The 25776-nt window shown below is 43.2% G+C and overlaps 1 protein-coding gene across 1 annotated transcript in view; it reads right to left on the reverse strand.

Annotated features, from left to right (window-relative positions):
- Window positions 1-19188: 19188 nt before the first annotated feature.
- The window catches only part of ELAVL4 (ELAV like RNA binding protein 4), an 88566-nt gene continuing 81978 nt past the window's right edge, over window positions 19189-25776 (reverse strand). Inside the window, exon 6 of the mRNA XM_064589175.1 lies at window positions 19189-22108. Within this exon, the coding sequence (XP_064445245.1) occupies window positions 21781-22108 (328 nt within the window). The 3' untranslated portion in view covers window positions 19189-21780. The remainder of the gene's footprint in view (window positions 22109-25776) is intronic.

Here is a 25776-nt window from a genome sequence, read left to right on the forward strand (position 1 = left end):
AATCACATGGAATCGAAATTATTCTTGAAAATCCTTTGAATTGCCCCTAAAGTTCAGAGTACCTTGTCTACACAGTAGTTATTGGTTTACATTTGGGAGCCATGTAGTATAGAAAAGCTCTTCTTTAAATAATAGAATCACCATTCATACAGCAAGATGCTTACCTATAAAAGAGGCATGAGGAAAGTCACACTTTTTGTAGGATCAGCAGATCTATGCCTGTACATACAAATTTTAGCATCATCTTCAAGGGATTCATGGACCTCAAAGCTCAGGCATGAACCTCAAGTTAAGAATTTTTGATACAGAGCTTTAAAATGTGCATAGTTCTAATCATGCAGCTTATTTTAACCCTCAAAGCCATCCTTTGAAATGGATTTCATTGATACTACTCCTCCTTATAGATGAGGACACTGAGATTCAGAGAGGCAAAATGAATTTTAGTCCAAAGACCTGATCTCTTGTCCAGTGATTTTGCCCAAAAAATCCCCACTCCATTGCCTTGATGATCACCTTGAAGGGTTGGACTGATCCTTGATCCACTTGTCAATAGAAAAGGAGGATGTGTGACCTTAGACTAGTTACTTAGCCACTCTGAAACTCAGAAGCTGTTTGCAAAATAAAGATAGTAATATCCACTGAGTAGTGTCCTTGTAGGATTAAATGAGCCATTAGATGTGAAATTGCCTGGCAGGGTGCCTAGAATACTGCAAGGGCTTCCTAAGGGTTAGCTTTTCTTTTCCATCTCTGCTGGTGCTCCTGGGAAATCAAACAGATAAAAGCCTTCCTCTGCACAGTGTCATCTCCCCTCCTGACCCCCAAAGGTCTTCAAAGAGTTGGAGTCCTGTGCAAAACTGCTTAAGAATATGCAAATGCTTTTCCTTGTCTTTGAAATTTCTGGATCCTTAATGCCATTTATTGAGTACTGAGTGGAGAGCAGAGAAGCAGGCACCAGGGGTCTGTTCCATCACATATTTTGTGTGACTTTGGTCAAATGTCTTCAGTCCAAGAAATGCTTATGGAAAAACAATGCTTCACCCAAGCTTTCAAGGCCCTTCATGAACCTCTGCTTGAACCCTCCAATGGCTGCCCATTTCACTTAGAGTAAAAGCTCAAGTCTTACAGAGGCTTATGGAGCCTGTATCAGTCAGGGTACAGTTGGCTAAACACAACTCAAACCAGGTAATCTAGTAGAGATCGTCTAATGTAAGGAGTTGGTTACAAAGGTGTTAGAAGAGCTGAAAGAGTAACAAAAAGGTGAGGCAACTCTGAGATTAGCAAATGCAGCGGCTGCTACTTCCCTTAGGGATGGAGGAATAAAAGGAGGAGGCCATGTTACTAGAGCCCAAGGGCTGGAGCTGTCCCACCAGAGCCCAAACCTTGGTTAGCCTGTCTGGTGGGAGCTGGAGCCATGGGGAATTGAGGCCCCCGCAAGATATACCACTTGAAACAGAGAGAGAAAGAGAGAGAGATACTTTGCTTTTATCCCCTCCCCCTCTATCCCTTACTAGTACCTCCCATTGGCCAAACCTAACCAGAAGCCAGAGGGCAAGGGAGCAGTACAGAGAAGGATGAATATGAGAGGAAACCAGCTATTGATGGCACAGAACCTTTACAATATGGTGCACCCCTTCCCAGTCCCCTATTATGTCTCTGGACTCATGTCCAAAATCTTATACTTCGCTCACTGTGCTTCAGTCACATTGGCCTCCTCAAGATTCCTTGGGCACTCCAGCCCCTTACATTTGCTATTCCTTCCATCTGGATTTTGACCACATGGCTCCCTTCCTTGCTTCTATCTCTTTCTAAGTGAGGCCTTCTCTGACCATCCTGATTTAAGTTTCTGTCTTCCTCCCCTTCTGGCCCTCCTTATCTCCTTGTTGTAGTATTCTTTTCTCTAGCTTTTATGACCATTTAACAGTCGTTGTGATTTATGTATGTGTATATATATATATTTAGTATTCACCTCCTCTCTCTAGAATGTAAACTCCATGAGGGTAGAGATTTTTGTCTATTTTGTCTATATCCCCAGTGCCTAGAACAGTGCCTGGCAAACAGTGAATACTCAGTATATGTTGAGCAAATGAATGGATGAACCAAGATTTGAACACCCCCTCATTTGTATTCATTTGTTCATTTAATAACCTCTCATGTGGTGGGGGGATTGGAGCAGGAAATGTGAGGAAGCAGTCTGAACAATTAGGATGCACTTCTGTTTCCCCATTCATAAGGCACAAGAATGGAGCGGGAGACCTCAAAGGACCCTTCCAGCCTCACTGTTCTACAAATCTTAGAGTATTTCTCTGGCAGAAATACTTGGAAGATAAAATTAATCCTCTCTTTAATCAGCGGTTCCCATCTCTGCACGTGACTTGTCAGGGGAACTTTTCTCTGATGTTCACACGATGTGGGAACTTGTCACATCTTCCATCTCTGGGAACAACCTCACCTGAAATTGAAAGGTAAATATTTCAGTTGTGAGTCTCTCTGTCATGACTCAAATAATTTTAAAATTGCTTAGATGTCTTTGCCTAACAATGTTCAGATTGTTCTAATGCAGCGGAAAAACGGTAGTTTTAGACACAGTAATATTGATAGCAGCAAGTAATTTCCATGTATTTCTCACAGTTATTGGCACTGGGAGGATTACCAAGGAGAACTTTTTACTTATTAAAAAGACATTCTATGTCAAGGGCCTAGCACAGCACCTGGCAATAGAAGTGCTCACTAGATGATGATGTTTGCAATCATTATTTTCATGGAGTTGGGCTGGGAAATGCCATGCTTATTTCTGGGATGTTATAATGTCATCAGGGATCTCAGCTCAAGGGGATTTTATCACCAGTAGAGCACTTTAGAGACCAGAACAGAGTAGCAGAATGTTTGTAGAAAAGAACTGAAGGTTTATGACTAGGGGTCAATGGATGGACAGCTCAGAGTTGGCACAGTCTTTCCCTCATTCATTCAGCAGAGAGTCTCCAGTGCCTTTGTGAGATTCAACCTCCATCCCTGCCTTCTAGCAGCTCCCTATCTAGTCCGAAGGACAATATAATGCACTGTAAGTATCAGTTAATGGATCTCAGTGCAATGGTAAAAGAGGGTACAGGGTGTTTCCATGCGTCTTTAGAATATCAAAGATGTTTCAAAAACTACATATTGAATGAAGCACAAATTTTGTTTTGCCACCTTCACTTACCAGTTCTGGCAAAAAGGGAAAAAGAACTAATATGGTAAGCAATGATCACAGCATTTAAGACTATATTATGTTAAGAAAAAAAAAGAAGAAGAAGAAGAAGAAGAAGGTAGCAGGAGGGGAAGAATGAAGCGGGGGAAATCGGAGGGGTAGACGAACCATGAGAGACGATGGACTCTGAAAAACAAACAGGGTTCTAGAGGGGAGGGGGGTGGGAGGATGGGTTAGCCTGGTGGTGGGTATTTAGGAGGGCACATTCTGCATGGAGCACTGGGTGTTGTGCACAAACAATGAATCATGGAACACTTCATCTAAAACTAATGTTGTAATGTAAGGGGATTAACATAAGAATAAAAAAATTAAAAAAAAAAAACTCAAAAAAAAAAAAAAAGACTATTATTTATTTATATGGTCATTTTTATTGTCTGGTTCCTCCTGAAGGCCATAGAATTTTACCTGTTCTGTTAACTGCTTTCTCCCCAGCATCTAGAACAATGTTGGGTGCATAACAAGCCCCTGGCAAGCATTTATTCACTGATAGACTAGATATGTATAGAAATTTCTTCTTCCACTGTATAGGAAGAAGAAATAAAATTGGGCCCTGGTTGAGAGAAAGAAGCTGGAGGAGCCCTGACGTCCTTAAAGTCACCAGTCCTTAAAGCATGGTGGTCGGGAGTTGGGGTTGGGGCACAAGGTGGCAGAGATTGGAGGTGTGGCCAGATCCTAGAAGTCTTGAATGCCAGGCCAAGCACCTTGACCTGTGTTCTGAGGCCCTAGAGAGACACTGAAGGATTTTTACCTGGAGTGAGACCTTTTCAGACTCCTGCTCCATGACCTTCTCTTTCTTTCCAAAGAGTTTTCCAAGTTTGTTTTGTGTCACTTGCTTTATTGGACTGGCCCAGTCTTAGTTGGGAGTTCCCTGGCCAGCAAAAGTTCTTCAGCAAGTGAAAGGTACCCAGTTATCTGCTCCCCTCTTCCCCAAATCCAAGTTGACCTAACCCAAGCCCACATTCTTCCTGTAATTAAACCCCAACTCCAGCTAAATTAGGCAAATACTTTAAAATAGTAACTCAAGAAGGATGTTTTAGTAATTGTGTGATGAAGATGTCAGATCTCTATCGCCACATTGCAGTCTGAAGGACAGCTGGGAGGGAAGTCACTTTGAGGGATTTTAATAATGTGTCCAATTCTTGATGTGTGTAAGGATGAGGACGACTGGATGCCATTTTCAGAGAGAGTGGGTCAAGTTTGGTTTGGTGTGTCTGTGCTACCTGCCTTGTATATCAGGGTCTTTTAAAAACATTATTATTATTTTTAAAGATTTTATTTATTTGAGAGAGAGATAGCGACAGAGATATTGAGAGAGAGCACAAGTGGGGAGAAGAGGGAGAAGCAGGCTCCCCGCTGAGCAGAGAGCCCAACTCGGGGCTCAATTATCCCAGGACCCTGGGATCATGACCTGAGCTGAAGGCAGACCCTTAACCCACTGAGCCACCCAGGTGCCCCTAAAAAAATTATTATTAACAAAACTCTATATTCATTGACAAACATTTTTTTAAAGATTCTATTTATTTATTTGACAGAGAGAGAGAGCACAAGCAGGGGGAGAGGGAGAAGCAGACTCCCCATTGAGCAGGGAACCCGAAGACACAGAGCTCCATCCCAGGACCCTGGGATCATGACCTGGGCTAAAGGCAGATGCTTAACTGACTGAGCCACCCAGGCTCCCCAAGGTAACTATTCTTAAATTTCCACCTGTGAGGGGCAAAGGTGCCTGAGATGTCCCCTCCCTCGGGCTTTGTAAGAGGAGGGGCGAGGCAGATATCCCTGGAAGAGGTAGCAACACTTAGTAGAAAGAGTTCATGAGCTTTGGAGTCAGACTGGGCTAGAATCCCACCCTCCCCACAGCCAATCTGTAGATGCTGGAAAGGTAATGGGACTCCTCTGCACCTCTGATTTCTTACCTATAAAGTGGGAAAATACTATGTACTTCAAAGAGGTGTTGGGAGGATCATAGAGAATATACTAAAGCCTTGGGCTCCCGGTTGGTCTTCATGAAAAGGCAGTCATTTTTATTACCTCTGCTCTGAGCTCTCAGACCCCATGCCTGGGCCAGGCCTGGCCATATTAGCATGTGGAAGTCTCTCCTTTTCCCTGACCTGCTTCAGCTTCCCTTGAGCAGCCCTGGGCAACTGTCTGAAAGTGGAGGAGGAGATGTTGCCTGTAGTTACCACCCTGCCCAGCCGGCGTGGACCTGGAACTCCAGCCTGGTTCTTAGGTCCCCGAGGCACATGGGACTGGTCAGCCTGATTCAGATGTCTTGCTCCTTCTGTGATTCCTCTTGGGCGTGTCATGACCTCAAGGCAGCAGTGGCTAGAGTTGGGTTTGGTTTATATTAACTCTCCCTGAGCAGAGAGATGAGGTGCTGAAGCCTTGGCAGAGGGAGGAGGGTGAGAGTTAATGGCCATGGCAGGAGTAGACAAAGTGAGCCCTGACCTGGGGACCTCAACAGGACAGAGTTCCCACTTCCAGGGACTTTTTGGTCAGCAGGTCACTTCTCATCCTGTCTTCTCAAATGCCAGGAACTTGGCTGGCATCTTGGCTGGAACGCCTCAGGCGTTGCTAGGAAATACCTTTTAACTTACACCGTAGCAAAATAGCCCTTGCTGATTTTAACCATATTTAACGCCTTTAAACGCAAACTGTTCTAGCTTTTCCTTTTGCTTACTCCACGTCTTTAACAATCCAGTTTAAATGTCCCCTAAGCTCTGGAGTGACACCTCTGAAGGTCCCTGGCTAATCTACCTAGAATCTGAAGACAATGGTACAAGGTAAGCAGGTCAGAAATCCCTAGATTATAGATGTGGAGTTCAGAGAAGGAGAGATACTTGCTAGAGGCCACATACCATAAGCCTGGCAGAACAGGGAGCCAAATCCTCAGGTTTTAACATTACTCCACATTTTTTATTTAGAAAATTGACAAGACAAGTGAACTCAGTGACCTTGGAATAAAATCCACATTCCTTACTAGGGTCTGCAAAACCCTGCATGATCAGGCCCTGCTCAGTAACCCCAGTGTCTGCTGGTACCTCTGTTTCTTCCCTGTTCTTCTGCCCCTCTAGCCATCTGTTACTTCCCAGATCCCCTTAAACTCATCAGGCCTTTGCATTGATGTTCTTTGCCTGGTTCTTCTATAATGACTCCTTCCCATCCTTCAGATCCCATTCTAAAGCCACTTTCTGAGGGAAAAGACCTCTACCCGAGGTAGAACCCCTCTGTTTTTTTCTCCTGCAGCACCTCCCTTCCCAGCCTTTATCCAATCTGTAATTATTTATTAAATGAACACATGGAAGAATACCTTGGGACCCAAGATGTTCAATTAAGTTAACTTAATTGTTCATTTATTTAGCAAATTTTTTTGAACACCTATTAAGGGCCATTCTTTCAGGAGCTGATACCAATCTCGGCACAATGGGGACACTTTCTAAAGGAAAGTAGAAAAGCAAATGGGGTTAGTGTCACTGCAAGCGTTTTGGCTTGAGAGACTGGTAGGACAGTGCTGCCATTTGCTGAAATGGGGAAGAGAGAAGGTTGGGTGGGTGGGAGGGTAAAATGCTTTTTTTTTTTTTTTTATTGTGGTAAGTATGAGATTCCCCTTAGACAGTCAGGTGGAGATGTCAACTTGACAATGGTATATATGGTGCCTGAGTTCAGGGCAGAGATCTGGGCTGGAAATACATTTGGGAGTCATCCAAACATCAATTATACTAAAAGCCAAGACCCCAGATGAGTGATACTGGGGAGTGAATGTAGTTAAAGAAAAGGTCCAAGAACTCAGCTTTCAACATTTAGAAGTCAAAGAGATGAGGAAGAAACTGAGAGATGGCCAGAAAGGTAGGATAGGAACCAGAGTCTTTGCTTGAGAATGAAGATGGGGGAGGGGGTATTGGAATTTGAGGAATGAGGAGAGGGCAGGAAAGCGCCATCTAGGAGAGAGGGAGAGAAAATGAATTAGAGAAACAGTGCTCCTTCAGGCAGTTTTGGGCATGAAGCTGGTGGTTCCTAATTTAGAGGGAGCCTGATCAGCATCAGCATGTACTTTCCCCTTGTCTGCTCAGCTGTGAAGATGCAGGTGAAGAGTAGATAGAGAGCTAACGAATACAGGGGAATAAGGGCTGGTGAGGACAGCGAGAATGCATGCAAGGTGGGGTTAGATGTTTGACCGTGGAGTTTACACTGGATAGGAAGGAAAGTGAAGGCAGTGAGGCGGGGGAGGGGAAAAGGGACAGTAAAAGGGGATTTGAAGATCCCAGGAGGTTGAGTCCGTTGACTAGAGGGAGCGGGAGAGGAAGTAGGCATGGACAGAGATGCTTGAAACAGACATTAAGGTGTTAAGGCCTGAGGTCTGAGCAGGAAGGGAGTAATGAGGTGGAAGGAGAAGCAAACGCTGAGGAATTGAGAAGCCAGGATATTGGAGGGATCATCTCTATGCATACTGAAATCATCAAGGCTTATGATGGACTAGTTTTGGAGAGAGTCTTAGTATGGTTTGGGGGAGTGTGTGAGATGAGGTACGTGCCTGGCACACAGTGGGTTCTCAGTCAATGTCCTTTGGTCATTTATTTGCTTAGTCTCTGTTCAGGGGCTGGGGCTTCTCCCTCAGCAGAACTTCCTGGAGGGTCGTGGCATAGCTTGGTGGGTGCAGACGGGGGTTGGCAGACATGTGTGGGGGCCTGAGCTGGCGCTGAGGGAATGTGCCGGTACCTGTGCTGAGCCTGCCCCACAGTCTAGGGTCCAGGCCCTCTGCCGGCTGCAGGCTGGACTCCCACCAGAGCCGCATGCCTTCGGCTTGGCGGCAGCAGCAGCAGATGGTGAGAAGTGGGTGGGCTGGGGGGGGATCTGCAACTGATCCCACAGTTGCCGGATTAATGAGGCCTCGTGCCCGCCTTCTTTTCTGCAGTGTGCCAGCCGACAGTAGCTTCCTTTGCTGGGGTGGGTTTGTTTGTGGGAAATTTTTTGGCAGTGAAAGCTCAGCACCTGATGAAAACTTCCTCTCCCCCTCATTTCTCCCCGTCCTCTTCCTCCTAGACTGGTTCTATGTATTTTGGGGCCTCCAACCTTTCCCTGGGGTTCCTTCTGGAGTCAGCATGGTGGAGTTGAGATCATGTAGACCTGCGTCTGCATTTACAAATGGGGCAATTGAGGCTTAAAGAATGTAATCATTCATCCTGTAGCCAGGCTCAGGACTCTACATACATTCCATGCCCTTCCAGTGTCTAGCTACATCCCCCGGTTGACATAGACTCCGTAAGTGAGAATGTGGATGGTTCATATTTGAGATTCAGACATATACAAGCATATCTGATGGGCACTGAGGTCATGGGGTTAGGGACATTGGCAGTCAGATTACAATAAGGACAACAAGGTCCCAAGAGAAAAACACCAAGCTAGCAAACAGGCTCGAAAATAAAAGGCACTGGTTGTGGGCCTTCTTAGCCCACTCTGACCTCCCCCACCCTGGCAAATCCAAAGAACTATTTTACGAAGTCACTAGGGGTCTAAGCGACTCTGTGGTAGGACAATTCCCAGCCAAGTGGGAGAAGAGAAAGGGAGGGTACATCCCTAATGAGGACTGAGAGCGAGAGTGAGCAAGTGAGAAAGAAATGAGCCCTGCAGATCTGGAGGTGAGCAAAGACGCTGAGATCTTTCAGTCAGTGGTGTGGCAGGAACTGAGGCCACAAGAAGCATCAGGGGTCAAAAACAGGTCAGTGCTGCTGGATGGGGAGCCCTCCGATGCATGGCAGACTGATGTAAGCAGCAATAAAGCAAGGACACTATGGAGGCAGGTGGGGATAGAACTCCTAGAAAGGGGGATATAGGCCTTTGTAGGGGCACTGGACATCTGGGGTGGGTCTGAAGACCAACATGGTCTCATCAATGTGGTCAGACTGAAAGGCACAGACAATGGCCAAGTGGGACAGTGTTATAATCAAACTTAAATCAATGAGGCAAAGTTGTCTAACCTTTTCCACATAGTGACATACATACATACCCTGTTTGTCCCAACAGGGTAAAGGGACAGGCTGTTTGGGGCCAGAGATAAATGGCTTGGGAGCTCTAACAGCCCAGGGCCTCACCCAGCTGCTCAGAATGTTGAAGAAATAGAATGAGTACATCAATAAGAATGTGTTCACTGGTTGGGAAACTCTGTAGTAAGGAATGTATTTTTTCCTGTGTAATAGGAAGCACAGGGAAGATAATCCAGGGCTGCTGTAGCAGCTTAGAGATGCCACTGAGGACCTAGGTGTCTCATATGTTTCTAACCTGCCATCCATTGGCAGATGCCTTGGATGTTGTCTTCATAGTTGCAATATGGCCCCTGTAGCTCCAGACATCACATCAGCATTCCAAGGCGGAAGAAAGAAGAGGTGGAGGAGGATGATGGCAAAGGAAAACAGAATGTCAGCTGAGTTTGCTCCCTTTTAAAGAGCTTTCCTGGAGCACCTGGGTGGCTCAGTTGTTAAGTGTCTGCCCTCAGCTCAGGTCATGATCCCAGGGTCCTGGGATCGAGCCCCACATTGGGCTCTCTGCTCAGCGGGAAGCCTACTTCTCCCTCTCCCACTCCCTTTGCCTGTGTTCCCTCTCTCGCTGTCTCTCTCTCTGTCAAATAAATAAATAAAATCTTAAAAAAAACTAAAAAATATAAAGTGCTTTCCTGGAAGCCTCACCAGGGACTTGTTACATCTCGTTGGCCAGAGCTGTGTGATGTGGCCACCTCTAACTGCAAGGGAGACTGAAAGACATGTTGAAGCTGAGTGTTTTGTTGCCTGATAAAATCAGGGTTCTGTTAGAAAGAAGAGAATTAATATGGGCAGTTTTGCATAGCTGGACACAAACCGTGAGGCAGGAAGAGGAGGGGATGAGGCTAGTTAAGCAGTCACAGCCTAGATACTGCAGGGCCTTGGAGTCATGCTCAGGCATCTGGACCGAGTCACCTGGGTGATGGAACTCCCCTCAGGGGATTTAGGCTGGGAAGGGATTTGGTCCGATGGATATTTTAGGCAGCTCATTCTGACTGAGGGGAGGTTCAGGTCTGACTGGACGAGGTGCAGATGTTGAGGAAGGGAGGTCTCCTGTGAGGTTGGTGCCAGAATCCTTGTACATAGAAGGTGTCCACTTAAGTCTCTGAATGAGCTGATGAAACTTAAATTAGGATAGCAGCTGTGAGGAAGGGATGAATTCGAGAAATATTCAGGAGGTAAAATTCAGTTAGGTAATTGATTGGATGGCTGGGGGAAGGGGATGGAATTTAAGAATACTTCTGGGTTCTCCCTCCATTGATTGGGATGTGGAACACAAGATAAAGAGCAGGTCTGGAATGTATAATTTGTTCAAAATCACACAAGCTGGGAATTGAACTCAGGTCTCCTGGACCAGTGTTCCTTCCATTACTTTATTATTTTTTTAACTGTCTTTATTTTTTTAATTCTAATTTTTAAATTTAAATTCAATTAGCCAACATATAGTACAACATTAGCTTCAGATGTAGTGTTCAATGATCATATACTATACTTTATACTCCAGCCTCTATCCTCTGGAGCCTGGAAAAACAGTACACTGATGTCTTTGGGACCCGTTGATTTTTCTCCCCCTTTCTCCTCCCAACCAGGTCATGAGATCCCAAGAATGAAATTAAAATGGTGGTGGCATCTTGCTTCTGGAGGGCCTAGTTTGATAAGGGTATGCTTAGAGGGTGGGCAGAGGGGTCACCAAAAACACCACCCCTGCTCTGACTGATGTGAGGGGGTCAGGGAGTGTCTGGACTGGCATTGGCTTCTCCCACAAGTATTCTTTCTCTAATCCCTGCCTTGTGCTTGGCTGGTACATTAATTTCCTATTTCTGCTATAACAAATTACTACAAACTGAGTGGCTTAAAACAACACCAATTTATTCTCTTAGAATTCTGGAGGTCCTTACCTTTTTCAGCTTGTAGAAACCACCTGCAACCACCTTCCTTAGATCCTGGGCCCAACCTTTTGCTTCTGTCATCACAACTCCTACTACTGACTGATCCTCCTGCTGCCTTCTTGCCGCCCTTGTGATCATAGTGGGCTCACTAGATAATTCAGGATAATCTCTCCATCTTAGGATCCTTAACTTTTGCCCACATTTGCAAAGTCATGTTTATCATGCAATAAGGTAACTTATTCTCAAGGTCCAAAGATTAGGACGTGGACATCTTGGGGGGCATTATTCAGCCTACCACAATTGAGCACCTTCACTGACATTCTTTTTGTGCCCAATCTTGTGCTGACAAATAGGTCACAGTCCTTGCCCTTGATGAGCTTACAGTTTAAGGGTGAAGGCAGAGACGTAAACAGCAAATTACTCTGCAGGCTGAGGGAGGGAAGCATAGGGACTTTGGGAGCCCAGGGGAGTGGTACATAATCTGATCTGGGAAGTCAGGGAAGGAGCTCCAGAAGAGATGGCTTCCATGCTGAATTTTGAGAAATGTGTGAGAATTAGCCAGATGAATAATGGTGAGATGATGATAAGGATGATAGCAAACATTCGTATTGTTATTGCTATTTGCCAGGTTGTGTTTTAATCACTTAACACAAATTAATGCATTTGATTCTTTCAATACCACATAAAGTGGGTACTTTATTATTGTTATTTTATAGATAAGTAAACCAGTCTGAGAAAAGATGATCCATCGGCTGGAATGTGGGTCCTTCCCACTACTCTTACGGTAGAGTTCAAAGTCCTTTCTGTGGCTTGTGAGGCCCTTGGTTATCAGGTCCCTGCTACCACTCCCAGCCCAGCCCCAGCCCCGTCACTGGGCTCCTTTCAGCGGAGCCTCCTCTCCACCTCTGGCCCTTTGTACATTCTCTTCCCTCTGCCTAGGATGGGATATGCCCGCCTTATCCTTCAGACCTCAGCTCAAATGCCCCCAGAAACAGGGCCTTCCTTGTCCTCAGATGGGCAGGTATCCTTGTTACTCTCAGAGCTTGACTTCAACAGCATTCATCCTCAGCTGTACACAAACATCTCTTTTGTCCCCTCATTGTATCCTCAGTGCCACAGAGCAGGTGGTCAATAAATATTTGCTGAATCAATGAAAAACATCAGAGAAAATAAAAGTCTAGCAGAAAGCAAGAGCAAGACCATCAGAGACCATCTAGTCCAACACCTTCCCTTAACTTCTGGGAAACTGAGGCCCAGTGAGGTGCAGTGACTTGCCCAATGTCACACAGTAAATCAGGGGAAGGGCTGAGGATTCTGACTCCTGGTCCTAGGTCACTTTCATGTTTCCCAGTGTGATGCTCCTGAACTTGTCCCAGTGCCCACCTGTCCGAGTCTGATTCATCCTTCCAGGTAAAGCTGATTCCTAAACATCTCTAGGATGCCTTTTTTTTTAAAATTTTTTTTTAAAGATTTTATTTATTTATTTGAGACAGAATGAGAGAGAGAGAGCACATGAGAGGGGGGAGGGCCAGAGGGAGAAGCAGACTCCCCGCCGAGCAGGGGGCCCGATGTGGGACTCGATCCCGGGACTCCAGGATCACGACCTGAGCCGAAGGCAGTCGCTTAACCGACTGAGCCACCCAGGCGCCCCTAGGATGCCTTTCTTATTACACCTCAGTCTCACCCTTCCCTGCCAAAGTTACACCTGACTGGCTTTTTCTCTGTGCTCCCCAAACACACTCTAGCTTTGTTCTCGTTCTTCAGTGCTCTGCTTGCATTTGAGCTCTTCCAAGGCGGGCACTGCGTCTGATTGCTCCATCCCCAGGGAAGCATGCATGTGGCCGTACAGATGTGGTGCGTGAAGTGTGCTGTGAGACAGGAAAGGCGAGGGATATGGGATTGTCCAGGAACCCCTAACCCAGGCTGAGGCTCAGGAGGCAGTGAATCATGAGCTGAACAAGCAGGATTAGCCATGTCGAAGGTGCCTCTGTGTGTGTGTGTGTGTGTGTGTGTTGAGTGAAAAGAGGCCTGTGGCAGTGTGGGGGGTGGGCATTCTAAGGAGAGGAATCCTAGTGTCTGTAGGATGGGATAAGCAGCTAATTACTTGGGGTGGGGTTGGACGACCCAAAGTCCTTTCAAATGAGGAGATGGAACTGACTTCTAAGGGTTTTCCATAGCTAAGTAAGCAAGCAGTGACAGGCCGACTGGGTGACGAGCAGGGGGAGGGCTGCGCTTTACAAATGATCTCACTGGATCCCTTTCTCATCTTGAGACAGAGCTTAGGAGTCTTTCTTGCGCCTACAGCAAAGACGAGTAGGGCTTGGGGGTAGCAGTATTCCTCAGCTATCGTCCCACTGCTGCCCACCTAAGCTCCTTAGCACCTGTCTCCGTCCCTTCACCAACCCCGGAGGGCCTGCCTCAGCTCCCTCTTGCCTAGCCACTTCCCACTGCACTGCAGAGCTGCTCAAGCTGCCTGCCCTGCCCCAAGCCCCCGGCTCGGCGCAGCTCCCGCAAGCCGCTCTTTGCCAGCCAGCCATGGTGTGTAGCCATGACCTCAGCCCTGGCTTTAGCTATTTGGAGCGGGTTGGTCTGTAAGAAGGAGAATTAATGGTGCCAGCAGCCTGTGAATGCCAACCAACCAGGGCCAACACGGTCCCTCTCTTGGGGATCGGAACTGTTTGTTCAGGGAGAATTGGCAAAGGGGCATCATTGAAGAGTCATAGGGAGGAGGTGGAGTGGCGAGGTCACTGGAGTGGCCAGGCACTGGAGGAGGGACCCACAGGGACTGTGGCTGCAGAGGGGCAATTAGAGCCCCTCATGGCATGTGGTATGTCAAGAGAAGCTCAGATTCCACGAGGCCGAGTGCGATTTCCAAGTGCTTACTCTCACATGCATCCGACTAGTTCCTCCCTCCTTGAGGCTGTCTGTTCTTTACATCCACAGGCACCTGCCAAACCCACTTACCCTGCCAAAGGGTCTGGTCCAAGCTCCTTTCCTCTGGGAATCTTTCTGGCTACAGTTTATTTCCTACCCCTGTTGACCCTTGAACAGCAGAAGTTTGAACTGTGAGTGTCCACTTATACATGGATTTTTTATAGCACTGTATTTTATTTTTCTTATGATTTTCTTAATAACATTTTCTTTTCTCTGGCTTATTTTATTGTAAAAATATAGTAGATAAGGCATGTAACATATGAAATATGTGTTAATCAACTGTGTGTTATTGATAAGGCTTCTAGTACTGAAGTTTTTGGGGAGTTGAAAATTATATATGGATTTTTGACTATGTGGTGGTCGGTGCCCCTAGGCCCCATGTTGTTCAAGGGTCAACTGTACTCTTCATCAAGGGCCAGGAACTTGACATGTTTTATCTCTTATCCTTATCTGACCAGGAATCTCAGAGACATGAAATGATTTACCTAGGGATCCAAACCTAGAACTTTCTTTCACTAGAGCTTGTTGTCCTTCTACCAGGCCACACTCTCCTTCTGTTGAGTACCAAAATACTGTTTCACTCCCTGCAAATTTTCTTTTTTTAAATTTTTTTTTAAAGATTTTATTTATTTATTTGAGACAGAGAGAGCACATGAGAGGGGGGAGGGTCAGAGGGAGAAGCAGGCTCCCTGTCGAGCAGGGAGCCCGATGCGGGACTCGATCCAGGGACTCCAGGATCATGACCTGAGCCGAAGGCAGTGGCTTAACCAACTGAGCCACCCAGGCGCCCACTCCCTGCAAATTTTCAAAATTTCCTGTAATTCTCTTTCCAGCACAGAAACTACCTGGCATGGCTAAATAATTGTTTCGTGTACCTTGTCTTTGTGACAAAAGTCTAAATTTCCTTTCCTTTGCTTGTTTGTTTCCTGTCATTACCCACTGCACAGTGCCATGCACAAAACAGGCTGAAGAAAAAAGTGCTGAGTATGTTTGTTTATCGCCGTGTCCCCGAACTCAGTGCCTGGCATGTGGCAGGTGCCCAGAGGAAGGATTCTAGTGTAGACAAGGCATAGGCTAGGTCTCCCACCCGCAGCGTGCCAGACCTCACAGGTAGGTGGGCGTGCAACAAATGGTGGTATTCCACTGAAGGGCCATCGGTGTGGTTTAGTGGAAAGACATTGCACTGGAGCCAGACAACGTGGGTGTAAATTCCAATTCTGCGACATGCTGTGACACCTCGGGCGAGATACTGAACGTCTCTGAGCCTGTTTTCTCAGATGTAAAATAGGGATTATACTAGTGCCTCCTAGGAATGTTCTGAGGATTCAGAGGCAATACAGATAGCGAAAGGAGCTCTCATCATGGTGATACTGTTCACACAGTGCCTTCATCTTGTAGGGAGACTTGGAGGACCAGCTCCAAGGGTGGCTGAGTTGGCTTGTAAACGTTTCTTACCTTTTGGTCCTATCCTCAACTCCTTTCTACCTTACTGACTTTTGGTGGTTTAAATAGACTTGTCAATGGAATTTTCATTTTTAAACACTATTGCTCATCAGTATTTAAAAACTCTCATTTTTAGCTTTTGCTTGCCAATTTGCTGGGAAACCAATGTTATTGGATCTGTTTTCCCATTAAAGATTTGGGGATTAGCCCAGGCACAATGCATTAATGTTATTTCCCTTGTTCCCTACATAACAGGACTCATCTCTACCTTTAATTGTAGTAAGGACGATTTGGTAATTATTTTGGCTCTAAGTATGATAGAATTGGCTCATAGCCAGGGTGGTATAAACTGGGGGCTTTGGGGTCAGGCAGACCTGGGTTTGAATTCTGTTTTTACACCTGCTTGCACAAGATAACAAATCTCTCCGAGTCTCTTTTTGCTCTATGTAAAAGGAGGCTGCTACTCCTAACCGCGTTTGTAGGAGGACCAAATGCTAAATGTATAGTGCCTGGCATATCGGAAAGATAATAAATGCTACTGCTCTTTCTAGAAATAATCTCTTAAACCTCAAGGACTTTGGTGGGAACTGTTTAAAATAATTACATGGTATCCTGGAGTGGCATGTGAGTCTACTTTGCATTTGAACCAGTAGTAGATTAAGCTGGACTTACATTGGGAAACCTTCCTGTAATTAACCTGGGGTTGGGTGATTTTAAGCCAGTTTTCATTCTGCTGCAGAAACAAAAAAGATGAGGCTGAAGAAATGCTATTCCTTTAATTGAAGGAACACTTTTTTGTTCTCAGGTCTATTTTAATCTTAAGTGCCGATTATGCATCACTCTCTCCTGTTAACAGACACTTCTGTAAGTGATCTGCACAGAGAGAAATATGATTCTTACATAAATACTGTACCATGAGAAATTATCTTATTACTTAATATGCCAAAAAGCTAATAAGATAAAGGAATGGTATGAGTCATTTTTGGACAATATTAAAACTTGATTTTAGCTTATGGAAATAAAATGTAATTTCCTTTTATTATTCTCTTTTCCAGGAGAACAAAGGCAGTGGAGGGTGCAGGGATATTATAAAGCTGTGTTCCATGAGCTCTTCTTGAGGCTGTGGAATGGATCCAGGCAGGATGGCCTCAAATTAAGATTTTAATGACTCTTCCATTTAGAAAACACTCTTTTGCTGTTAATGATGTCTTGTCAGGTATGATTTTTGAATTTACAAGTGAAAGTAAAACACCCCATTTCCTAGTCAGTTGTACAAATGCTCACCTCTGTGTGTTTGCTTGTGTATGTCTGTTAAAGAACGAAACGCATAGTGCCCACAGAAAGTAAGGGCAAAACAATTTGAAGAACTGTTTCCGGAATCACCTATGGTGAAGGGCGATTAAGTGCCAAATTTTGACAAGGTTAAAGTAGCCAGACACAAATACTGACTGCCTAGGAGCCCCATGAGACTTTGTGAGTTTCAAATGCACTTTTAAACGTTGTTCTCTGGGATTTACATGTTTTATTTATAAATGAACAAATAATGACTGATCTTGATGAAAGAAATTTAAACAGGAGCCAAGTTGATAAAATATTCTGGCTGCAACTCACATTTGGTTACTGTTTGATCTTCCTTATCAGACGCAGGTAGTTCGGATGCTGGTGGCAATGATGTGGGATGGTTACAAACACAAGCACATGGTTTTTTGCTCTCTTTTCTTCCTATCAGTTTGACAGAAATAACACTAAGTAAATGCCTTCAGCCATCCCTGGCATGCAATTTTTCATCCAAGCAAAACATAATGTACCTAGGACCTAAAAGAAATGTAATAATCTCTGCATTCTTGTGATTCGTTAAAACCTTCCCACAAACACCTACAGAAACTATATAATGTTTGCCTGGAGATTTAAGGTAACAGGCTTACACTCGCAAGATGAATTTTTTTATTAGATGTTAGGCAGACATGTTACGCTGATGCTGGGAAGTGTTGCCAAGAGAGTGTATGTAGAATGGCCTGTTACAGATATTTTACAGACCTATTTAAACACCTACGGCCATTTGTGAAACTTTCAGGATAGATCTGTTGAAAGCTGGGGAGTGAACCCTATGAACTGGTAAGATGATTCCACAAACTTCTAATACTCCAAAATAACGTATCCATTTGTTGAAAGTGCACTAAAATGACACCTTTAAGGATCAGGGGTGGTGCTGATTAGTGATAACTCTTGTAGGTTTAGCGGTTAACATTTTTAGACCCTTATGCTCACGTTTGTGAGGCTCTGCTGTTTCTGGAGGCAGCTACGAGTTTGCCCATTTTTCTTCAGAAAAGGAACATAGGGGCTTGTCTTTAAATAAAGCTAAAATAAGAACCTTTAAGTTCAACTATGTGAAGTTCAGGCTGACTTAGTTTTAATATTTAGCTTGGTTAATTAAAATCCCATTCTTTGCCCTGAATTTAATTATCCCAACCACTGAGGTAATTTAATATAATAATAAAAAAAGGGGCTAATGAGAAATGGAAGAGAATCTGACTATTCCTTCATCTGGCTCAGTGGGAGCATTTCTTCTGCCAGTGTCAGTTTATGGATGGTGATGGTTTATGGGGTATTATGAATTTTCAATTAGTGAGAAAATGGAAACAAAAGACAGACAGTAGATCATCAATGAGTGATCGTATCAGGAAATCACTAAAAAGCTCATCTGTAAAGTTCAGGGCATATTTTAATATGACTTCATGATACCTTAGGCATTTTGTCCTCCCTCTCAGTTGAGCTTAAAATCCATGTTTTTTTTATACACTGTATAAGTCCTTTGCTTAGGGTTTCTACTCAAAGGTAAGAAAGTCAAATATTTGCTGACTTCTACACAAAAATGAATGCTAAAATAAAAAGGTGACCTTTCTTGTTTAGCTGTCACTTCCAATGCAAATGGTCTGTTTCCTTACTACCACTCAAGCTCTACAATCTCAAGGATGAAGTGCTGTGCAGTAAAATCAGACTGGGATTCAAATCCCAGGTGGAAGCTTGCTAGCTGTTTCAAGTTACTTAATCTCATTGTGCCTCAGTCTTGCCATCTGTGAAATGAGGATAGTGCTATCCACTTCTCCCAGATGGCTGGAGAACAAAGTGAGAGAATGTAGAGGACACCACACAGCCTGACAAGATGCTCTGCAAATAGTGACTTCCTTTCTTCTGAATAAGTCACAGATATGCGTATAAATGAATAACAGACATGAATGTACCCTAATGCCAAACGTGCCAGCTTGTTATCAATCAGGGCAGTGTTCCTTACTTTAAAGTACCAGTGATTCACCTGGGGATCTGGTTAAATATAGATTTGCATTCAGCCCGAGATTGGGCATTTTAACAAGCTCCCAGATGATGCGGGTACTGCCGGCTGGAGCCCACAATTTTAGTCGTATGGAACTAGGGGAATGACTTTTGAATACTGAATTGACTTTGAGAGACTGGGCTAAGTTGCAAAACACAATTTTACTCTACCCTTTGTGTGTGTGTGTGTGTGTGTTTAATGATAAAATTATTGGGGAAATCTGAAGATGCTACAAAAAAAGTTTGAATGAACACATTTAAAAATCTGGGAAGCTCAAATCCATTCTACACACTTTCATTTATTGTCTGGACAGATAAAGTACAAATAATTCAAACACAACGAGATTATGAAAAAAAAAACATTTACAATACTTTCCCTCAGAAATCATCTAAACTAGCAAGATTAACATGAAGTCATTCATTATAACTAAAGTATACAACTGCCTGGTCCTAAGATTTTTTTTCCTTTTTTTTTCCCCCAAGAGTGAACACATTATAGAGAAGAGATTTGGCATGCCTTTCCCACTAATGCTTAGCAAATGCATCAAAACTTTGCCAGCAAACTGCGTTCATTCATAGCAGGTGATGTAGAAAGTTTTCCCTGAATGTTGAACGAGTGTTCTCTGAACTGAAATCTGGTGTTTTATTTATTTACTTTTTTTCAAAACCGAAAAGAGGAAAAAAAAATAGAAAAAAAATTTAAAGGAGGAGTCTATGATGCAGCCTTGGTTTTCGTTATCTGTCTACCACTACGACTACTACTACAGAGTTTGCCTCTTCGGTGTGAAAACAACAGTTCTGTCTACATGCACTTAGTGGGTTCAGCATGAGAAAAAACGCACAAAATAAGCACAAGTTATAAATAACCATAACGTTTTATTACCATTAAGACTAAACTTGTATTGAAAAGATTTTATATAACAAGACAAGAAAAGCAATAGCAAATTTAACTATCAACTAGATTATGCATAGCGAGTAACTGTTTCTATTACCCAGGGAAGAGCATGAACCCTTGTATTTTTTTGTTTTGTTTTAAATATATAACCGTACAAAGCACAAACATACTAAAATGATCAGTGCACTGGACGTGGGAGAATGCTCCCTCAGTCATTTTGTTCCCTTAGCTCTGTTTTGTTTTCCCCAATCTGAATTACATTAAAATAAAGACCCAGTTGTTTTTATTTTTCTACTGTGCAGTAAGAAAAAATATTCACAACAAACATGACAATATATCAAACAATAGTTCTACACAAGTTACCTTGATACCTCTTTAACTGTCACTTAAATATCATAAGAAAACATTTTAAGACATATACAAACAAAACTAGCCAAGTGTTACAACTTATAATAAATTAACCCAAAGAAAAAATAACTTTATATATATATATTTATATTGTATATACACATACACACACAACAGAATGACACAATAATATGCTTCTTCCCATAGTTTAAGTAAACAAATAAGTAGTCTAGCCAATCTAGCTATATTTGATCTCGGCCATAGGCATCATCACATCGGCGATTAAATAAATAAGTGTTTCAAGCAACATAAACAGTGTTTCAAATGTACCAACACAGCCCAATTCTATCAGCATGGGCTACAAAGTGAATTTGAAAATTCCTTAATGAATTTAAAGCAAATGTATCTTTTGTTTTCCTCTCCTAAACACATTACATTTAACTATGATACTAAGATATGTAAATAATTTCGTAGCACCTACTGCTCAAACTAAGGAAGTTTTAGATCAAAAGGAAAATTAATCTTTTTAATTTTTGTTCTGCTGACATCCCATACTGATGACTTAAAGAAAAACTGTCTTTCAACTCATCTCCTTGCTTTTGGGTTTTGACTGTGGGGAACTGTGGTACCCTGGGTAGAACGAACACTCCTTTCCCCTAGTAATTAATAATTTTTTTTATTATTATTACATGCTATGAAAAGATATGAAGATCATCTGTTTATAGCCCATCCTTCAAAAAACAGTCTACGAATCCAGTTTAAAACACACATCTTGATCTCTAAAAAGTTACCAGTGCAGTATGAACGCGACAAAGTTGTCAATTTCCCCTAAATTAGCCAGTCAAAATATTTTTTTCTCAAATCCAGATTCTCTTGTAAAAATTCTTTATATTTTATAAAAATAGATTTTTCTTGAAACCCATTTTCAGCAAAGAGACCACCTCTTTGGCAACAATGTTAATGTTATTAAATTGTTAATGTCATCAGGTATCCCCCTTGCCCCCATCCCCTAACAGAAGACTGTTTTTAGTTCACATGATATAAAAGAAAAAAGGAAAAATAAAAAAATTTGTAAAAGTTTTTTTTTTTCATTTTTGCAATTTTTATTATTCCTCTTTAATTTGTGTGGGGTTTTTTTTTTACCAATCTGATTGGATCAACTTTTTTGACAAAAAAGAAAAATCTTTTTTTTTCTTTCTTTGAATCCCATTACTTTGTAAAAATTGTTTTATTTTTATTATTTTTTTTTTGTTTTTTGTTTTTCTTCTTCAAATGAGCGAATGGTCATCTTAAAAAGACCCACCTTCAAGGAAGGTAGTAAAGTTAGCTGGCTGGGTTAAAATCCCTGCACATCGCTATCTATGTATATTATATTCAACAACGACAGCTATGAAAGAACATTCAATGCATCAAAGGTATTTTTTTGTATTTTTTTTCTTTTTTTCTAAGCATTATAAAATCCTTTCCTGGTACACCTCAGGATAATCCAATGTTTTAATACTTAGGCAACACTGGCTTATAAAGTCCATGGTTGAATATAAGCCTCGAAAAGTTTGTTTCTCTCTCTTTTGCGTGTGCGTCTATGTGTGAGTGTGTGTGTGTGTGTGCGCACGTGTGTTTTGTTCGTATATATTTATATATATATTTTAATAAGTAAGGATGGGAAATTCAGGACTTGTGGGCTTTGTTGGTTTTAAAGGAAACTTGCAACACTCGGTCTCCTAGGCGGTACCCGTTGAGGCTGGCAATGGCCATGGCCGCCTCGTCATAGTTGGTCATGGTGACAAAGCCGAATCCCTTGCACTTGTTGGTGTTGAAGTCGCGGATGACCTTGACGTTGTTCACTGCGCCGAAGGGGCCAAAGAGCTGCCAGAGGACACTCTCGTCGGAATCAGGGGACAGGTTGTAGACAAAGATGCACCAGCCTGTTCCCGTGTGACCAGGGATGTTCATTCCCACAAGGCTTGTCATCCCGTCGATGGTGATTGGGGAGAACCTGGGGGGACAGGCAGAAGGGGGGACTGGTCCAGACATCAGTCTGACCACGGATAACACACAGATGCACAGACACAGACATGGGGCAGAGGGCTGAGTGAGTGTTTGCAGGAGAGTCTTCAGGGTTTAAAAACCAAAATGCAAAAAGTAATGTCTGTGGCATTTTTTTCTGAATGGAATGGCTACACTGGCTAAGGTCTGGATATGCCAAGAGAAAGGCTAGGTCAATTCCTAATAACCATAAGGAACTCCCAGAGCAGGGCTCTATCATACTTCTACCATGGTATGTGGTCATAGGGTCCTCCACCCTGACCCTTAGCCTCCCTCCCCCCACAACAGACAAGAAGCTCTTGGGAGGAGGGGCTCTATTTCATTTATCCTGTTGCTCTAGTTATTTTTTATTCAGTGGGGCACATATGGGAATATCACAGACACAGTAACACAGAGGAAATACTCAATAAATACTTATTGATTGCATAAGTGAATAACATTGGTGGATATCAATGCTTGGGAAATTTTATTTATTTTTTAAGGCAGATTAGAGGATGGCCCTAGGAGTGCTCACGTCTACCATCTTTGCAGTCCCCTGACTTATGGTTGTCAAAGATCTCTTGATATTTTGAGAAGAGAGACACATGAGAATGAACAGATATACCTTGTTATTAATCAGATGGGTGGCTCATGTTTCATTTAGCATCTATTCAAAGGAGTTCCCCCCAAACTCCCAAGCAATAATAATAAAGACGTATCACTCCTTGATGCTATATTATCTGGAATTCATTTCTAAGCATCACAGGAATGAGATTTCAAGTGGTTTGTGCATTTATATGTCTTAAATTAGAAAAGCTGAAAACTGTTATTTGCCCTATTACAACTACTTTTGTAGTAGGCTTTGAAATCTCGGTTTTCATGTTATCTTGAAAGGAAAAACAACCCTTCAAATGCTATTCACTGCCTGATAAAATATATCCATGTGTAATTCATAATGGATGCATCGGATTAGGTTACCAGTGCCTACAGCAGAAAAATATTTGTTAACATTTTGTTTTATACCAAACATAGACAGGCATTTGGGCCCTACCCATTGACTAGTGTCTTGGTTTTCATGTGGTTAGGTTTTGGTGTTTTATTTCTGAAGAAAGGGAGGAGGAGAGGAAGAAAAAACTGGAGAGAGAATGGGATAAAGTGTGATCTAGGACTTTTTGTTATTGTTTTGGTTTGGTTTCTGGTTTTTAGAGGGGGGGAGGGGCAGAGGTACAGAGAGACTCCTAAGGAGGCTCCATGCCCAGAGCGTAGCCCGATGTGTGGGGCTCGATTTCACAACCCTGAGATCATGACCTGAGCCAAAATCAAGAGTCAGACGCTTAACTGAGCCGCCCAGGTGCCCCTAGGGCGTTTTAAAAAATAAGCAAATATTCTTGGAGATTTGAAAGTCCTAGGAAAGAACAGTTCTGCATCTAGAATTTAGATAATCAAATGGCTGCTGAAGATATGCTAAACATAACAACTCAACAGGTACTATTTTGGCATTATTCACTAAGTTGATCTTCTCTCTTGTTTAAAAACAAGTAACAAGACAAAACGAATAAACATCATGGTAAGGTATCTTAGGAGGGCAAATCCATGTCTACGATTTATTTGCATTATTTCTGAAGACTGTCTTCTCAACCTTCTCTCCTCCAACTGAGTGAACTGATTCCTTCCAGTTTAAAGGTAGAGAACAGCAAGGTATTTATTTTAAGGCCAAAGTCAGGAGCCAGCAAAGAGGTTTCAAGCAGAGTCTCCACTCTGGTTGGTAATGGCTACCTGGAGCGCTTCGATAGGACGGAGTCCGGCCCCAAAGCTGGGTCTAATAGGAGAAGAGATGCTCTTACTGACTAGCGAGGCTGCAGCTGTGCCTTCTCTGGCCTCAGCACGCATAAGCATCACTCCACACTTGGTCCATACTTGGTGCCGCCTCCCTGAAGGTAGACGGGGGCAGAGGCCAGAGGTGGGAAAAATGTAAAAGCGGGAGTGGGAAGAGGCAAGCAGTGTGCCGACACATGGAAGTAATTCCCAGTTATCGTCACTGGCGCCAGGCTTGAGACTGGCCAGCGAAGCCGGCAGGCCAACTACTCCCTCCACTGTGTGCCGGTTTCCAGAGTCGGGGTACTTACCATGCGTGGCCAAGTGGTGAGAGCACTGGGAGTGTGACTGGGACTATTAGAGACCACATCTCTTTGCCTGACTGTACGAAGGGGAATTAAAGTGTGCAGCTCTACTGAGCAGGATGATGAAGATGCTATGTCCCGAGCAGCTCAGTGGAGCTTATCAAAAGCACATATGGGACTCTCATGGACACAGTGACATAACGCACTCAACTTCCCGAGATTCAGCTTTCAGGCTAGGTCTGGATCACTCTTGTGACTGCATTCAGAGAGCCCCACAAACCTTGATTCTATTTGAGCCCCCAACCCCACAGAAAGGCTTTACATGAAAGAAACCGCAAGTTTAAAACATAATACATGTATAACCAAGGGAGAATTTATAGGAACTGTTAAAACCTGTAACAAAAGAAACTCCTGGTTGAGGTGCACACAGATACACTTCGTTCTCAGGCTGTGCCCTGAAATGCACACTGAGGTGGGGGTGGGAGTCAGCAGGTCATCCACACGTTTATTCATGCTGTGGCCAGGGCTGGTAGTCCAAAATCTAATTTTTCCAATCATAAGATTGTCAACCATGATTAGCAAAATGTTCTAATTTTGATTTGCTGGAATCTGCCCTCTTAACTGAATCTTGGCATTGCTAATGCAAAACAGTTGCTGTGCAAGTTTGCAAAATCAGCTGGAAAGAGTAGGAGCCTTCTCCCTTAGGGGAGCTGTCCAGAGAACCAGATTATCAAGGGCTTGGTAGCTGTGGCACCTGAACCATAGGAGAAGCCCACCTGCAAATAAAAGAAAAAGTGAAACACACAAACACACTTTGTGTGCCCTAAAAGAAACAAAACCAACTGAGGTCTGAAATTAAAATTAAGAATCTGACATGCTGGTGGAGGAAAAAAGAAGAATTAAAAAAAAAAAAAGTAAAGTTAGTGAATTAAAAAAAAAAAATTTCTAGCCCCAGTCTGTGCCAACACGGACATCTGGCAATCTGTGGAGTTTTAATTACCTCTTTACGCCATAGGCCATATTAAGCAAATTGTCCAGCCTGCAAAGAGAAGGAGGGTCTCTGGGTTAATGCCTCACAGATGGCAAGATCGCTCAATGGAACTATTAATAAGAATGCTCCATTTTCAAAGAAGAAAAGCTCAACAACTTTCCCCAATGCTTAGGAGTCTATCCACTGGTAGTTTCCCCCTTTTCTGCCTCCAACTATGAGTAATTCATGTTCAGGTCAATGCTAGAGTTTAAAGCAAGTGTCTAATGAAGCTCCCTTTCTTTCAAGGTCTGAATTAATCCCACTCCCCGCTCCTCTCAGAACATTTGTGTGGATTTCATTTTATATTGTGTGTGAAGCTGTTAAAAGGGGGCAGCTTCTTAAGTCATTCACCTTTTATTACAATTCACCTTTTATTGCAATTAAACTTGTGAATGAAAGGAATACACGTGCATGCACAATGCATATCAGAATGGATCTTTTCTCTTAGTCTAGCTACATTAACTAAATCTTACCACACACATTTTTGGG

The sequence above is a fragment of the Mirounga angustirostris genome, unplaced genomic scaffold (genome assembly GCF_029215605.1).
Source record: "Mirounga angustirostris isolate CCGP_5_RB_7025 unplaced genomic scaffold, mMirAng1.0.hap1 SCAF_4, whole genome shotgun sequence".
In the NCBI taxonomy this organism is placed as follows: Eukaryota; Metazoa; Chordata; class Mammalia; order Carnivora; family Phocidae; genus Mirounga; species Mirounga angustirostris.